At 55.6% G+C, this 17092-nt stretch overlaps 2 protein-coding genes across 8 annotated transcripts in view; one reads left to right on the top strand and one right to left on the bottom strand.

Moving 5' to 3' along the window:
• Positions 1 to 1146: 1146 nt before the first annotated feature.
• ZNF574 (zinc finger protein 574) lies at positions 1147 to 6695 on the bottom strand. Of its 2 annotated transcripts, none has more exons than XM_072966978.1 (2): positions 6526 to 6695; positions 1147 to 4121 (listed from the first exon to the last, which is right to left on the bottom strand). In XM_072966978.1, the coding sequence occupies exon 2, from the start codon at positions 4099 to 4101 to the stop codon at positions 1411 to 1413; it is 2691 nt and encodes an 896-aa protein (XP_072823079.1). In that variant the 5' UTR covers positions 4102 to 4121; positions 6526 to 6695; the 3' UTR covers positions 1147 to 1410. The 2 variants fall into 2 exon arrangements, with proteins under 2 accessions (XP_072823079.1, XP_072823078.1); XM_072966977.1 differs by lacking the exon at positions 6526 to 6695 and adding an exon at positions 4364 to 6333.
• A 263-nt stretch (positions 6696 to 6958) lies between these two features.
• The window catches only part of GRIK5 (glutamate ionotropic receptor kainate type subunit 5), a 51221-nt gene continuing 41087 nt past the window's right edge, over positions 6959 to 17092 (top strand). For 2 of the 6 annotated variants that reach the window (XM_072966976.1, XM_072966974.1), the window contains exons 1-4: positions 7071 to 7196; positions 10187 to 11161; positions 14606 to 14734; positions 15036 to 15200. In XM_072966976.1, the coding sequence (XP_072823077.1) occupies positions 14656 to 14734; positions 15036 to 15200 (244 nt within the window). In that variant the 5' untranslated portion in view covers positions 7071 to 7196; positions 10187 to 11161; positions 14606 to 14655. Of the gene's footprint in view, positions 7197 to 10186; positions 11162 to 14605; positions 14735 to 15035; positions 15201 to 17092 lie in introns of all 6 variants that reach the window. The other 4 variants (XM_072966972.1, XM_072966971.1, XM_072966975.1 and 1 more) reach the window with 3 other exon arrangements.

Here is a 17092-nt window from a genome sequence, read left to right as displayed (position 1 = left end):
AATAGGTGAGTGGTTTATCTTTTTAAAAATGATGAAAATAAGCATAAGCCCCAGTGCCCACAGGGCTACGGGACTGCTGAAGGGAGCTGAGAGTAATGGAGACTGAGTGGGAAGCTCTCAGGCCTTCCTTTCCCCTGGTTTCAATACAGCTTCCCTTCACCTCTCATTTCCTAAGGTTCCAATAAGAATTTTAACAGACTGGAGTAATCTTGGGGATGGGGGTATTTTTCTTGGGGTGTAGCTCTTAGAGATAAGACTAGCAAAGTAATCAAGCATTTCCACCAGTCACACGCTCACCATATCCTTCTTCCACTGCCCTCCCCTAAGTGTGTACAGAAAAGTGTATAGGTGATTAAACCAAAGTAAAGTACACTTAAATTCAAGCTCTGCCCTATCTGGGTTGAATGACCTTGGGTAAGTCACCTCACTGCTTTTGAATTCAGCTTCCTTTTCTGCAAAATCTTCTCTTCACAGGATCAGCATGAAGATTTTTCCAAAAAATGTAGGAAAATACTTGAGACAAATTAGACATTCAAATTTCAGTCAGCCACCCCAACCACTAGCCTCTCCACAACAAACACCTGTTGGCTGAGCCAGAGTCCAACTCCAGGTGAGTGTCAGAGCACCCCCCTTGTGAAGCTTCCTACCCCCAAAAGCTGTTACTCAAAATCACTAACCTCACAGCTGGGTCTTGTCCCAGAAGCCACCTCCTCTACTGCCCCAGAAATCATGCCTTTCCCAGACCTGCATTTGCCCTCAGGGACCCACAGTGAGAAAACCAGATGGACTTGGGGGAGACAGCTCACATCAGGCTAGAGAGCAGAGGGACAGGGTTGGTAAGAACCTGAAAATTTTCCTAAATATTCCCGCCACCAGCAGAAATGGCTTCAGGCTTTTCTGTGGGGCTGTGGGGACCTCTAGTGGCAAGAGAACCATGCTGCCCCTATCACCAGAGTGAAGTCTGGCTCCCTGAGAGCCAGGCCCGTGGGCTCCAGATCCTCCTCTTCAATTCAGCCCATGTTTACTGAACTCCTACTACTTGCCAGGCCCTGCTCAAAACACTGGAATGCCGTCATGAAAAGTAAGACCCACGAGCCTGGGTCCCAAATTCCACCACCCAACACAGCCCAGACAGACAGAAGCATATAAATGTCCAACTCAGTCTTTATTGACTGTTTCATCTTGGGGCCACCAGTGTTAACAGGTGTGTGTGTGGGTGCTCCTTTATGCACATCAAGGACCCTAGAGTGCCCCCCTGAGAAGAGAGAATAAATCCAGTTACAGAACTTACATTGCAGTTGGGAGGGGTGGAAAAGGGGCACAGTATGTACAGAGACTTAAGGGGATGTTGGAGAAGGTTCTTCAGCAACAGGGCAGGGTGGTGCTGAAGGGAAATGAAATGAGGCAGGGTCAGCCACTGATCTGGACCCCCTCAGCCTCAGCCAGAGGGTAGATCTCAATGGCCTCCACCAGGGGCAGAGCCTCCACCGCAGTCTCCATCACAGCCAGGCTGACAGCAGCCTCAGCCTCTGCCAGCTGCTGCCGCACAGCCGCCTGATGCTGCTGCTGGTGGGTCTTGCGGTGCTTCCACAGGTTGGAGAAGGAGCGGTAGCTCTTGCCACAGTCGGGGCAGGAGTAGGGCCGTTCGCCAGTGTGAATGCGGCGATGCTCTGCCAGGCGCATGGAGATGGCAAAGGCCTTGCCACACACTTCACAGGCAAACGGCCGCTCACCTGTGTGCAGGCGCCGGTGGTCCTTCAGGTGGGTACTCTGACGGAAGGCCTTGCCACAGTCTGGACATGGGTATGGCCGCTCACCTGTGTGGATGCGCCGGTGTACCTGCAGCGACGTTTCTGTGCTGAATAGCTTCTTGCACTCGCTGCACTCAAGGCCCCGGCGTCGGGCAGGGGCTGCAGGGGCCGCAGGGACCGTGCCTCCAAGGGTTGGTGGGGAGGCAACAGGTGTGCGAGCAGCCCGCGGGGCCCGAGGGGCTGGAGGCTCCTTAGCCAGGACCTCCCCGGGCCCAGCAGCTGCATGGGCTGCCTCGTGTGCCTGCAGCCGAGCAGCTGAGCCCACTTTCTTACCACAGGTGCCACACTCGAAGCGACGCGGGGCCTGGGCGGCAGCAGCTGCACAGCGGTGCTCTCGGAGCCGCAGCGAGGAAGGGAAGGCAGCACCACACGATGAGCAGCGGTGGGGCTGGCGCCCCGCATGGGCCACAAGCTGGTGCACCTCCAGCAGTCGGCGCAGCAAGAAGGAGCGGGGGCACTCGCGACACTTATAGGGGTACTCGCCTGTATGGTGGTAGCGGTGCATAAGCAGGCGGTAGGGGCGGTGAAAGCGCACTCCGCACTCCTGGCAGCGGTAGGGGAAGTGCTGGGCATGCACCAGGCGGTGCTGCCTCAGCGTGGAGCTTTGTGTGAAAGCTTTGCCACAGTCCCCACACCGGTAGGGCCGCTCCCCTGTGTGTGTGAGCCGGTGGCGGGCCAAGTTGGCAGGCGAGTTGAAGGGCTTGGAGCAGTCCGGACAGGGGAAGGGCCGTTCGCCTGTGTGTGTGCGCAGGTGGTTACGCACATGAGACTTCTTCTTGAACATCTTGCCACAAATGCCACACTTATGGCGCCGTTCCAGCCGGTGCACAAAACGCTGGTGCCGGGTCAGCTGCAATGCCTTGCCAAATTCACGGCTGCATAGGAGGCAGCGGTAGGTGCCTGGGGCAGCGGGCCCTGCTGAGCTCTCCTCAGCAGCAGGGGGCTCCGGGGGCTCTGGCTCTCCAGTCTCCGCTGGGGCTGGCTCAGGGATGCCAATGACAGGCTCCTCTGGTGGGACTGGTGTTGTGGGCAGAGGAACACCCCCAACGCCATGGGTACGCCGGTGATAAAGGAACTTAGTGAGGTTGACAAAGGTCTTTCCACATGGACATGAATGAAGAGGATTTGGGGTGTGGGCTCGCCGGTGGGCCAGGAGGAGGGCCTCTGTGCCAAAGGCCAGGCCACAGTCCACACACAGGAAATGAGATTCGCTGCTGTGGTCTCCAAGGTGCTGGTCCAGACTAGAAGGGCTGGGGAAGACACGACTGCACAGGGGGCACTTAAAGACACCCTCCCGATGACTCCGCAGGTGCTGCTGTAGCTGGTGAGGTGAGAGAAAAAGCTGGTCACAGGCTGAGCAAAAGAGCTCCTGGGTGGCTGCCCCAGCTGGCTCTCCACTGTTGTTCCTCCGTGCCTTGCGCCCCCGGCGATCGCGCCCAATGGCTTCACCATTGCGTAGCTCATAACTGTGGTCTGAGGACGGCAGGGGGTCAGGCTGAGACACAGGCACCTCCGCAGGTGATGGGGTCAGAGTCTCCTGCTGCAAGGCAGGCTCCTCAGACTCTGGGGCAGGAGCAGGGAAGTGGGTGGCCTGATGCTCCAGGAAGTCGGCTGGCAGCTGGAAGAGCTGGGAGCACTCAGAACACTTGTAGAGAAGCAGCTCCACCTCAGTAACCACCTCAGTAGTGGTGGCAGCTGCAGAGGGGACAGCTGCCCCTTCCCCACCCTCTTCTGCCTTGCGGTAGGAGTGCTCCACAGCCACACGGGCCTGGCCCACGGGGGACCCCAGTACAACTGGGGATCCCAGGACAACTGGAGCTGGAGGCTTGGTGGGAGTGGCCCGGAGGTGTGTCTGCCGGTGGTTCAGCCAGAGCTCCTGGCTGGCGAACAGAGCCTTGCAATCCACACACTCATAGTGGATGGTACTGGAGCTCAGGGGGGGCGCCTTGGATGGTGGCTCAGTTGGCACTGCCTCCTGGGGTGCCATCATCTTCAGGTGCAATTCCTGGTGCTCCAGGAGCTGGCTAGGTGACATGAGCAGCTGCCCGCACTCCAGGCACTGGTACTGGCTCTCCTGCACTACGGTCTGATAGAGGCCTGTGCCAGAAGCTGCCTCTGTGGCCACAGTGACTCCAGGGTCAGCCACACCCACCAGCTCAAAGTGCTGCTGGGGCACATGGGAGTTCTGATGCATGAGCACCTCCTCCAGGGATCCATAGAGTTGGTTGCACTCAGAGCAGACATAGCGGTGCTCTATGTACAGGACCGTCTCCTCTGACTCTTCAGTCATGGCGGTGGCAAGACCCTGGGCTGGGAGAGGTGGGGACAAATCACATCTAAGCCACTGCTTCCTCAGTCCTTCCCAGGGACAATTCTTTCCCTTCCTTTATCATCTCCTACCAAAACTTTAGATCAATTTCTCCCTCTAACTTGTTTCCATATTTTCCACTCCCACCCCCCAACTAACAATCCTTTCTCTCCTGAACACACAAGGGCATGAAGCACAAAACTCTCCCAGCAGTCCCTTTCAAATGAATCTACCCAAGTCTCACCTCCAAAGCAATGTGCATTCAACTCCACCCATCAGATGCTTGTGAACTGTCCAACCCCTCATTCTCATGCCTCACAGCTGGGCCAAGGCCCCAACACATCACACAGGAATCTGTGTCCTCTCCACTTAAGGCTTCCTTTCACTGACTCCTCTCCTCAGCTGTACACTACCCCATTCCCACCCACAGGAGCCTGGGGGAGTCCTCAAACAGCCCTTAACCACCCGCTTCTCCCAGCCTCCCTCCCCCAGGTTCTCTACCTCTTTTTACACCCAACCACTCAAATTGTCCCAATGCCCTGCCACTTTCAGCACCCTCTCATGGTGCAACCCCCCTCCTTTACACACAGCCCCCGTCACCCACCAACTCTCCCTTTGGTGCCCAGGTTCCTTAAGTCAAAATATCCATTCTCCCAACAAACTTTTCTCACACTGGCCTAACCCAAGTCCACATCCAGACCTTTTCAACCTTAACCACTTCCCTATGATTCTCAGACCCCTCTCTACAAATCAAGGCCTCCCTCCTAAGCCCCTATGCAGAATACCCATTCCCATCTTCACAAAAGCCTAACCCTTTCTTCACACTCAGACCCTTCCTACCACCCTAACTCGCATCTCCAGGGCACCTAGGCACTCTTCACAATCACCTATCTCTTCTGTGCACTGAGACCTCATCTATGATTCTAATTCCCTCTGGGGTATCCAGACCCCCTCTTCATATTTAAACCCATTTTCTTCATAGACAACCACCCAAAACCATTCAGGGATTCCCAGAACCTCTCTTTGCATTTTCTTCTTTGCAAAAATAGACTCCTCCCATCCTGTCCCATTCTAGGGATACCCACACCCCTCTTCATATTAACCTAAGCTCCTCTTCTTTACAAAAAGACCCACCCTTACCCTAACCCATTCCAGGAATACCCAGATCCCCTTCAGATTATTAAACTAATCTTTCTTTCTTTGCAATAAGATGCCCTTCATCCCACCCTAACCCATTCTAGGGATGCCCAGACACCCTTCCTCATAACAACCTAAACTCCTCTTATTCCAGAAAAGACCCAACCCCACCCTAACCCATTCCAGGGATGATCACATCCCCTCTTCATATCAAAATTCCTCCTTTTTGCAAAAAGATCCTGCATATACGCTAACCCAATTCAGGGATATCCAGACTACCTACACAATGGCTTAAATTCCTTTCAGATATACCCCCCAGACTGCCCAAATCTATTTAATGCCCAAACCTTCTCTTCTTATGCAGACCCCTCCCCGTCCCCCCAGATAGCCAGATTTTTCTTCCTCACACCCAGGCCCCTCTCACCAGCCTATTACCCTGGGGATACCCAGATCTTCCCTCCCTCAACACATAGATCTCCCTCTCTACCCTAACCCCCTCCAGAAAAATACCCAATTCCCAATCTTCACCTTGACCCAATTCCCTGTACTTTTCAGAAAGACTATCTTCACTCAAGCTATTCTAGAGACATCTGTTTCACATAGCATTCCCCTTCTTTCCAGAGACCCAGCTCAACCCATTCCAAGGATACCCAATGCCCCCACACTCTGCTTTAACACCTCTTCACATTAACGTAACCCCATTCTTCACACCTGGACCTCCACTTCTCACTCAGCTCTAAATCTCCCTTCTAGGCACATCCATTTCCTGATTATCTTTTCACACCAAGACCTCTCACTGGCCTAACTCTTCAGGCATAACTAGATTTTCGCTTTAACTTAATCATCTCTGTTCTCACGGCCTAAACCCCTCCCTGGGCACCCAACTGCCCTCTAACCGTCCACCATCCTTCGGTTCTGGACTGTCCCACCGCCAAGCTCTTTGCCGAAATACTCCCTGGAGCCTTGGAGACCCTCCCCAGGACAGCTCTAACGCCTCCCTTCGCAGCCAGGTTCCTGCCAGCCCGTAGCCCGAGCCCCGTCCCTCCTCACACAGCCCTTCCCACAACTCTAGCCCTCTGCCCACCCGCCGCCCCAGCCCAGCCCCTGCCCGGCCCCCCGCGCGCCCCGCGGGCCGTTGGCACCGCTCCGCCCTCACCTCCCGGCGCGCGCCCCCCTCCGGCCCTCACTACGCAGGCGAGGTGGCGACAGGAGGCCGCGGGGACAGTGAGGGGAGCCCGGCCGGCCCTTCGCGCGCCCGTCCGCACTTACCCGCCTCCACTGTCTCACACGCCCCGGGCCCAGGCCCGGGCTGCCGCTCCCCTCGTGCGGCCACCCTAACGCTGCGCCCTCTCTAGCTCTCGCCGTCGCCTCTCGCCTGCTCCTCAGCCTCGCTCTCGCCCCGAATCGCCCTCAGCAACGCCCCTCCCACCTTCCTCCTCGACCGCCGCGCGGATGGCGAAATGAGCCCAATCATCGTCCGTCTGGCCCCTGTCGTTTGGCCAATCGACGCTCACGTCTCAGAGCCCTGGGCCAATAGTATGGGGCGCTGAGATCCTCTGCGGTGCCCAACCAATCCTCTAACGACGTTCCCGCGCCGGCCGGACCCCGGGTTGACGGTGCCCGCCCCATTACGCCCCCTGAAGGATGCTCCTCCTCCACCTCCTCATCGATTTCGCTTGACGGCTCAAGAGGGGAGGGCAGCGCGATGACGTCAGACGGCGGAGCGATGCTTCGGGCGCCATCTTGGGGGCGCCGGGCGGGATGCGCGTCGGAGTCCGGGGTGAAAATGGGGGAAATTGAGGCTCGCGACACTCGGAGGTCGGGGGCGGGGGAACTGAGCCGCAGGAACCCCAGAGGAGCAAAAGGAGAGAGTGAATCAGCAGTCAGCGCAAAGGGGAGAGGGGAAAGTGTAGCACCAATTGCATGGAAAGAGAAAAAGGGTAAATCAAGGCTCAGACTTTATTCGTTAGGAAGAAAGGAATAAAGGCAGCAAGAAGGAAAGGAAGAAAAACCGAGGAGCTCTTGAGGGAGGGGGGAGAAGAAATGTCGGAGGAAGAGCAGGGGAGAGGGAGTCTGAGGGAATAAGGAAAACCTGAAAGATAAGAGAGAAAATGGGAAATTGAGGGAGAAAAAGTAAAAGCGGGACTGACAGTTTCATTTGAAGAAACAGGGAGTGTAAGGGAGTGGATGCCTTGAAAGACAAACAGGATGAGAACCTGAAGGAAGTGACCGTGTAACGGTTGGACTATATTCTTCCTTCCAGGGTGCCTTCCTTCCAGGCTGCTGCCCCCGCAGCTCAGGGAAGGTAGAGTCCCTATGTGTTCACCCTCATCTCCCCTTCTGGCCTTCAGGGCCTTGGGAGCAAGTTGTCCCAGCACTGTTAGGTTTCCAGAGCTACTTCCCAGGGACAGGAGAGCTGCAAGAGATTCACTTGTTTTAACTTTTCCCCCACCCCTTTTCTTAAATGAATAAACTGAGTCTAGAGGAATTAGTCATTTACCTTCCACCTAGGTCTGATTCTTCAGCCATTGCCTTTGCTGTGTCCTTCAGTTGAATTCTAACAGGATGTCCTAACTTTCGGCTAGATTAAACTCCTTTAACACCAGTCCCATGTAATCACATCGGGCTGCCTAGATTGGAATCCTGGCCCTTCCACTTCCTAGCTGTTGTCTTGGACAAGTCAACAACCCTGTGCCTTAGTTTCTTCATCTGAAGAATAACAGCCCCTGTATGGTTGTGAGGTACAGAGAAAAAGCTATGTAAGAGTTGTTTTTATTAGAATCTCTGGGAGCCGAGTAATAATAGCTAATGTGTCCTAAGTGTGTTATGACTTGCTAAGTGTTATACTCAGTGCTTTACATGTATTATTCAGTTTAATCCTCCCAGTAACCCTATGAGGGAGGAACAATTGCTCTCACTTTGCAAAGAAATTGAGGGTCACAGAAATTAAGTTATTTGTCCATTGTTAGGAAGAGACAGCGCCAGGATTCCAACCCGTGACTTCAAGGTCTATACTTTTGTCTCCCAGGCTCTACTGCCTGGCAGATGGGATGTCCAGAGTGGATGAATGCAAGAAGTGGAGGAAAGAAGTTGGTGGTAATCAGTGAGCTCTAAAGCTGATAATCTGAGTTTGCCCTCAGGGTGAGGCCACCTGGGGCAGGAGCCAGAGAACCTGGAGGCTAGACTCTGAGGGTTCCTTTCCCCACTTGAAAATGGAAGTGTCCAGGTTGACTTGTCAGGTCTCTTTCTGCTGTGACCTTCTTCTTGGACTTCCCAGTTTTTCTGGATGGACTAGGTCCCTTCACTTGAGATGATACAGGACTAAGCTGAGGCCTGCGTCCGTTTTTCTGGAGATGGTGACACAGGGCTAGGACTTCCGGGACAGATTTAATTTTGAGAGGCTAGGCGTTCTATGCTGGGGTCCCTGCATAAGCAAAGGCCTAGAGGCCAGGTCTAGCTGGAGCTGAGAATGGGCATTGGGGGCCCCAGGTAGGTAAGGAGGTGCAGGCAAAGTTGGTCATCCTTCAGGTCAGATGTGTTTTGGGGATCCCCCACATGCCAGCTGCAGAGGGCCTCCCATACCAGGCTGGTGTGAGGGTTGCCACATGCCGTGTGTGTGTGTGTGCACGCGCAAGGCTTGTGGTCACGTGTGCTGGGGGCTGCACGTGAGTGTCAGTGTCTCCCCATCACGAACGTTGGGGGTGGTGGTGAGTCACAGACTCAGCCTTCAGCGCCAACTGTCATGTTCTTTCCCCCCAAATTTCACCCCCCCCACTTAACTGCACCACCCACCCCCACTCCAAGATCTGTGTCTCTGCTTATTTCTTCCATGCCCCTCCTGCCCTGCTCAGCTCCAAGAAGGAGGGAGTCTCCCTCTTCTTCTGGCTCTGCCCTTCAGCTCCCTGCCCTTTCCCACTGTCTCTATGCTTGGGTGACTCTTCTCCCCACCCACTATCTCCGTGGGTCCCCAGGATTTCTCTCTGCATTATGGAGAATTCCAATACTCACCACCCATCCCTTCACCTCCACAGGAGCTATTTCTGTTTCGGGGGGGGGGGGTTCTCCCTTTTCTCCATGGGCCAGCTGCTCCTGCCTCAGTAGGCCTTTTGTGTCCACATTCTGCCTTTGTGGTTTTCCTGGTGTTTATGCGTCTCCCTCCATTTCTGTGACCTTCTCTCACTTTCCTTGGCCCTCCTTCCTGTCTCTGTGATGTGCATCCTTGGTCCAGTTTCTGTGGGCCTCTCCTCCTGTCCGTGGTCTTCTCTCACCACGGACCACTCCCCATTTCTCTTTCCCTGGGCCTCTCTCCATCTTCCTGGGGAGCTGAGTTCACAAGCTGCCCCCTCTTCCTATCTTCATTGTGTGTGTGTGTGGGGGGGGTGCTGTCTAGGTTCACAAGCTGTTCTTGTCTCCTAGGTCCTCAGCTTGTCTCTGTGGTCTACTCCCTTGTCTTGATGGCTCTTTTTTTTTTTTTTTTTTTTTTGTCTGGGCTTTTCCCTGTCCTTGTCCTTGTGGAGTTTGTGGACCTTAGTCCACCTCTGTGGCTCTTGATGGCTGTCTTGCTGCTTCTCTACATTTTTCTTCATCTCTAGGGCCCTTTCCCCCCACCTCCATGGCCTTCTCCCCAAGTCTCCCTGCCTGTTGTCTCCGTGGGCTCCTGTGCCCAAGGGCTGCCTGGGCAGGGAGGTGGCATGGTGTGGTGGAGGGGGCGGCCCAGGGGTGGGCCCTCCATCCTATGCAGCGCCTTCCCCTCATCGGCATTCTCCTCGCGGGGGGCCCCCTAGCCTGGACCAATACGGGCTCCCCCTCCCCTGACTCCCCTCCCTTCGATCTCTCTCTCCCTGCCTCCCTCCCTTCCTCCTGCCTGCCCTCCTCCCTGTCTCCCTCCCTCCCTCCCTCATCTCTCTCCCCCCGCCCCCCTGCGCTCCAGGACCCAGCGCGGGCGGCAGGCGGGCGGACAGGCAGGCGGCGGCCTCGGAGGGGAGAAGTGGCGGTGGCGGCGGTAGCAGTGGCGGCCAGCAGCAGGGAGGCAGGCCCAGCTGGGAACCCGGAGCCGGTGGCTGCTCCTCACAGGGGACCAGGAGTCCGTGGCCAGGCCCTCCCGCTGAGGCCCTGCACTGGGCGCCTCCGGGACACCCCACCCTCCTTCGCCTTCCTCTTCCACCTGCTCCTCTTCATCCTTCCCTCTCTCCTTCTGTCCCTCCTCCCCATCTCTCCACCTCTCCTGCCCCTTCGTTGGCTCTCCGGGTCTCCCAGCACCCCATCGTCCCCAGCCCTTCCACTCCTCAGCCTCTCCCCGCCCCCAGCATGCTTTCCCGTGGCGGCTGAGGGCTTGAGGACTCCAGGCCCTAGCCTCCTCCGGGGCAGGGCCGGGGCTCCAGGGGGGAGGGGGGAAGGGGTGACCCCCTCCCCCCCACCAAGCCCTCCCCTCCCCCACTTCTCCTGATGGCCGGCTTCCTTGTCTCCACCCAGTCCTCGCCCCCAGAGGCCCCCCCAGGCCGGCCCGGCTAGGGGAGGGGGTGGGGGCCCTTGCCTGGGCCGGCTTCCCCCTCCCCCGGCTCTGCCTGTGCCCCCTCCCTTGCGTTTTCACCTTCCTCCCTCCTTTCCTCCCTCCTTCTCCTCCATTTGCTCCTTCCCCCTCTCTTCTCTCCCCTTCCCTCCTCCATTTTCTCCTTTCCCCTTTTCCCCTCCCCGGCCCGCCCTCTCCTCTTCCACCTGTCCTTCCTCACTGTTCCCGGGGAGCCCCTGTTTTGGATTAGTTGGGGGCCATTACCGGAGGCGGGGGAGGGGGCCCTGTGGACTGCCCTCTCCCCCCGCCCCAGCCACACCACCCAGTGCCAGAGCATCTCTTCGTTGTCGTTCCTCGGGCCTCGAGGGAGCCCAGCCCTCCGTCCCACCAGGATCCGTGAGTGTCTGCAGGGCTGGGGTTGGGCTGGGGCCGGGACTGGGTCCTGGAAGGCTAGGCTCACTGCTGCCTGCAGGGCCCCACATTCCCCTGCTCCCCGGACCAGACCGGCAAATACCCTCCCCCACCAGGGGCCTGCCCTGCACCCTCCATCTCCCAGCCTCAGTTCACCTCGGCCTTTCTCACCCCTTCTGGGTACACAGCTCAGCCTTGCTCTTCAGCCTTGCTCCTGGGTCCTGAGGGTCTGACTGGCTCTTACTTGCCGTCTCACTCCTTCTCCAGGACTCCTGACAGGTCTCCGCCCCTGCTTGCTCCAGCCTCAGTCCCGAGGTGACCGGCTCTGATCTCTCACTCTGTTTCAGTCTCTTCTTTCCTCGGAGCCTCATCCTCTTTGCCTGCCATGGGCCCATCCCCATCCCATCTGGTCTTGATCTCCTGGAAATGTCTTTCCATTTTTGAATCTCCATTTCACGTGTCTCTTGGGCTTCTCTCTGATTCTGTCCAACTTCTTTCTCTTTGCTGTTAACCCAACCCTTTCTTGGTGTGTCTCCGTTGATCTCTCTCCCTCTCCTTCTCCTCTCTCTCTCTCTCAAAACTCCTCTCTCTTTGGGAGGATCCCACGCCAGGTCTAGCCCTCTGTCCACTGCCCTCTGTCCACTGCTTTGCCTGTGCCTCTGCTCACCTATCTGCCTCCCTCTTGAACTCTGGGATTGGACGCCGTCTTCATTCTCTTACTTTTCTGCTTTTCTCCTCTAGATCCACTCTGAGTTCTATCTCCTCCATCCCTCACTCATTAGCCACTGTCCCCCTCCATGGTCCACTTTGTCTTTTCCTTGGTGTCTTGCCCCTCCCCTTCTCTCTTCCCACCTCTGTGTTTCCCTACTTGGCCGTTTGGTTCCCATTCCTTCCCTCACTTTGGGGCTTGCAGGCTCTAGAATTAACCCCTCTTCCAAGGCATTCTGTGTGGATGTACCTCTTGTGAACTTGCCCCCTGATGCAGGTGCTTGTCCTATCCCTGCCCGTGCCCTCTGGGTCACTCACCCTTCCTACTGCCTCAGTTTCCCTCCCTCACTCTTGCTTCTCCTCTCCCCTTGCCTGTGAGTCCCTCTCTCTCCATCTCGTGTCTGTCCCACTTGCCCCTTCTTCTGTAGTCTGCTGTGTGGCTCTCTCATACTTTTTCTCTGCCTCTTTCTGACTAGCCCTTTTCAGAGTTTTGCTATTTCTCTCCTCCCCACAGTTCTTGTGCCTGTTAACTTTTTTGCCCTTTCGCTCACCCCATTTGCCCTCTGGCCTTTGCCTTCTCTCTCCCTTGCCTACTTGTCTCTCTTCTTCCCCTGGCAGTGCCCCTTGTGCTTGCTTGGTTGCTGTGTTTCCACCTATACCTGGCTTTGCCTAAGTCTCTGGGCCTGTAGGGCTCAGGCCTGATTCTGTTCCCCTCCTGTCTCATGCTCCCCATCTTGTCTCTGTCCCCTTTGTGTCTCCCTTCTAGGTGATGTTTGTGTGTCCCTTTCTCTTATAGCCTCAGCCACTTCCTCTTGGTCTATCTGTCTTTCTTTCTGGGCCTTCCTGTGCCTCTGTGTCCATCTGCTGCCCCCAGCCCTGTCCCTGTACTCTCTCTAACGGCTCCCACCTGTGCCTGCCACCTGTGGGGTGCTGCCCTGCCGGCCCCTGTCTCTTCCTCAGTCTTTCTGTCCTCTAGTCTCTGCTCCCTGATTTGCCCCTAGAAGCCCCTGGTGTCTCAGGATGACCCCGTCACCCCTGCCTCTTTCCTAGCCCTGCCCTCCTCATCCCTCTGGGATGTCTCCTTTTGGGCTCTCTGTTTCCCTTGCTCCTCCACCCTTGAAAAGCCTTCACCTCAGATCCAAATTACAGTCCACAGCCTACAGGCTGTCCAGCATGCCCTCCCACCCCCAGCCTGTCTTTCCCAGAGATCCCAAGAGAAAGGGACTTGCTCAAGGTCATGTGGGAGTCAGAGGTAGAGCAGGGACTGATGGGGTCTCCTGCTGTCCAGGCCTAGGTTTTCCAGGCCACAAGGGACATTCTGAAGTGTTGTATTATACCTCTGCCTCCACTAGCAGGTTTCATTCTGCCATCTCACCAGCTTAAGCCCTCCTTCTGTGGGGATGAGTCGGGTGTGGGAAGACCCCCGGCTATAAGCTCACCTCATAGCACTCCAGGCCTTTCAGTAACCCTCTCCCATGGAAACCCAAGTGTCCCTTCCTTTGGGCATGGCTCTTGGCCTGGGGGAGCTGTGCATCTGACCAATCTCATCCCTGCCCAGTGGTGACCCTGCAGAAATCTGGGAGGTAGGGAGCAGCTGTGGAGAGCAGAGACTCACTGTCTCCCCCAACCTTCAGCTCCCTACAGCAGGGTCGGGGGCTGCAGTTTGCAATTTTGCACCTGCTTCAGCAGACAGTGCACTCCGGGCTTTGCTCACTCTTCCCTTCCCGCTCTCTCTGGTGGCATCTCAAGTGGGTTTGTGTCTTCTCTTCATCCTTTCTTCCTGTTCTGTTCTGTGTCCTTCCTGTGGCTTGATTTCCTTGTCTTCTGCCTGCCTGCTCTTCCTCTCCCTGTCCTGCCCTTTCTCTCTCCATTGCCTATCTTTTTATCTCTTCCCTTTTTCTCCTACTTCTATCCTTATCTCCCTATCACTCTCCTTCTCTTTTTCTTATCATTTTTCTAACCCCTTATTTTTTGGCCAATTTTCCCTTTCTCCTTTTCTGAGTCTCTTGATATCCCTTCCACCCCCAGGCTCTCTTCCTCGTTCTGTCTCTCTCTTTTCCCTCTTCTCTCTCTTTACTCTTCTTTGTTTTTTAGCCTCTTAGGCACCTTGGGTCTCTGTCCATCTGTCTCCACCTGTGTGTCTCCATGTGTCTTTCTCTTCCCAAGTTTCCTAACTCCCGGATACTCTCCCCTCCAGACCCCGGATGTCCAGGCTTCTTTCCCTGTGGGATTGTGGGAACCAGGGACGTCAGGAAGGTGGCAAGTGAGGCCTGGGATGGGGTTGCCTAGCAACCACTGCATCCTCTCCAGCCGGTTTCTGTTGCCTAGTAACAGCTGCTTGCCCAGAGACAGGGGCGGGACTGGGTGGGGGATGGCACTTCCTGGTTTCCTATTAGGGTGGGGATGGTCCAGGGAATTCACTCTTACCTGAAATCTTTATCATGCCTCCCTCCTGTTTTGGTAGCTGTGAAAATCCTCTAGCAGTGCTTCTCCCACTCAGCGCCTGAGTGCTGTGAGCTTCTCCCTGCTAGGGCTTCTCTGAGTCTGGGCTTCCCCCCAGCAATGCCCTCAGTATTGTCAGCTTCTAATGAGGGCAGGGCTCTTCAGAGTCCACCAACAATGTTCCAGGCTCTGTGGTCACTACCCCATCCAGCAGTGCACAAAAGGGCCTTAGAGGCCCCCATATCAGCAGTCTCCCCATGGATTGGGGTCTCCCTGCAGGTGGCGAGTGGGGGCCGCGGCAGCTGCGTCCCCATGAGGAGGGGAGGAAGATGCCGGCTGAGCTGCTGCTGCTGCTGATTGTTGCCTTCGCCAGCCCCAGCTGCCAGGTGCTCTCATCACTGCGCATGGGTGAGGCCCTACAGCCCCTGCTCCTGCCTCCTCACAGACTCTCCTATTGGGCCCCACGGCTCTTCTTTGGGCATGCCAGTTCTTCAAGACCCAGAGATCTGGGCTTCAGCCCAGCAGCCCCCAGCTCCTTCCTCCCCCTGGACTTGGGAGTCCAGATCCCAGCCCTCTCCAACCTCAGATCCAGGAGTCTAGACCCCTGGTCCCCATCTCCAGCCCTACCTCAGAGCCAGGGAGTCCAGGAGCCCAGCCCTTTCTCCCTCAGGACCCAGGAGTATGGTCCCCAACCCCTGTATCCCCTCAGCTGCCATCCTGGATGACCAGACAGTGTGTGGCCGTGGTGAACGGCTGGCCCTAGCCCTGGCCCGGGAGCAGATCAACGGGATCATCGAGGTCCCAGCCAAGGCTCGCGTGGAAGTAGACATCTTTGAGCTGCAGCGGGACAGCCAGTACGAGACCACGGACACCAGTGAGCAGGGCCACAGGGGGCGTGGGGTGAGGTAGGGCAGGGTGGTGGCCCTTAATCCATCCCTCAGCCCTGGCCACCTCAGCTTGCCTCGCTCTCTTCTAGCTCCATCTGCCCCTTCCTTCATGTCTGCACTGCCTTCTCCTTCCTAGAGATGGTGCTGATGGGCGTGGGGTGGTGGGGAGGGCACCAGCCCTGGTGCTGGCCTGAATGAGCTGATGGCCTCATCTGAAAGATAAGCTTCATAGCTGGCTGAGGACTCTTAGCCCCCAGAACTGAGTAATGAGGGGCCTAGGCAGTGAGCCAGGGTGCTCAGGGGCAGGGACAGTGAAGTTGTTCTAGAGGAGGCTACACTGAAGCTGAGCTGTGAAAGATGAGTAGGATATGGAAAGAGAGGTATTGCTCAAGGTATGCCCTGTGGAACAAGACCAGCTGGATAGTCAGGGTGCATGAGTATTTGTTGAATACTCACGGACTGAGCAAATGTTAATAGGGGTCCCTATTAACAGACGTGCTGGGGTCTTAGACCATGGGGAGATGCTGCCTTCAAACATGTTTTAGACAGATTTCTTTCCTGCAGACCTTATTGGAGCCTTTTTCATGTTCATATGTGTTTCAGATCACCGAAAGGGAAGATAGGGTACAATATTTCCTGGACTTTTTTGACTGGTGTAGCACAGAACACAAATTGAGAGACTGGGATGGAGGGTGAGGAGACAGATGGTGTTCCAGGCATGTGCCTGTAGTCTGGAGCTGGGGTGGAGGGGAGAGCTGAGTATTTGGAGCCAAGGAATAGGGTGTGGGGTTGTACCCATCCTGACCACGTGGACTCAGGACATGTTGTGGGGGATCGTGAGAGTCTTATAGACGAGAGTATGACTGGGCGGTGGGAGATGAGGCTGGGCAGATTGTCAGGGGATCGAGGAGGCCTTCAGGTCAGGCTGAAAGATACTACCTTCATCTGCAGGCAGTGGGGAGTCATTGATGGGTTTGAGGCAGGAGCTGGTGACAATGGAATCTAGAGGCTAGATTTGGATGGCTGGAGAGAAGGCTGGTGCATGCCTGAGTTGAGAAATCTAAAGTAGGGCAGGGGAGGAGAAGTCAAAGAGGAGAGGATGAATAGGAGAAGATTTGACAAAAAAGAGATAAAGCTTGGTTACTAATTGGCTGTTAGAAGAAAGATCGAAGGCAAGGACCATTTCCAGATATTTGGTGTGTGAATCGGTGGGGCCCTCACCAACATGGAAGGCGTGGAAGGAGCAAGTTTGGAGGAAGATGAGATGTTTAGTTCCATTGCTTTTAGTTGGATGGCAGAAACCCAACTCAGGTTGCCCTAAGGGAAAAAGAAAAGTTATTGGTTCATGTCACTAAAAGGCCTAAGGATTAATTTCAGGCATGATTGGATCTAGGTAGTCAAATGCTATTGTAGGATTGTTTCAGGCATAGCTTGATATAGGCATTCAAGTGATGTTCCAGGAATCTACTCTGTCTTTATCTCTGAGTCCTGATTTTCTCCACGTTGGCTTCATTTTTAGGAGTGCACTCCCCAGCAGGTGGTAAGATGGCCTCAAATGCTCAAAACTTACATCTCACCAGTTTAGCAAACCCAGTAATAATTTTAGCAGAAGACCTGGGGAAGGCTCTCAGTGGCCTAGTTTGAGCCTGTCCCCATCTCTGAAGTGATCACTGTGACCAGGACAATGTGGTTCTGTGATCCTGGGTCAGGTGTCAATCAATCCTGGGAACCATGTCATGTGGTTCCCTGAGGAAAAGTTAGGGTTCTGCCATAGGAATGGGCAACCTGCCCACAAAAGCTTCCACCTCCCTGTCTTGAGACACACACACATTTTAATTAAGGAGAAAGAAGGTGGAAGAAAGAGGAGCAAGTAAATGCA

This window comes from Vicugna pacos, chromosome 9, assembly GCF_048564905.1.
Source record: "Vicugna pacos chromosome 9, VicPac4, whole genome shotgun sequence".
Taxonomy (NCBI): domain Eukaryota; kingdom Metazoa; phylum Chordata; class Mammalia; order Artiodactyla; family Camelidae; genus Vicugna; species Vicugna pacos.
This window is presented reverse-complemented; position numbering and strand designations above follow the sequence as displayed.

What these genes read in the sequence shown, in the direction of transcription:
- ZNF574 (XM_072966978.1), bottom strand. Translation starts at nt 4,101, where the DNA reads ATGACTGAAGAGTCAGAGGAGACGGTCCTGTACATAGAGCACCGCTAT.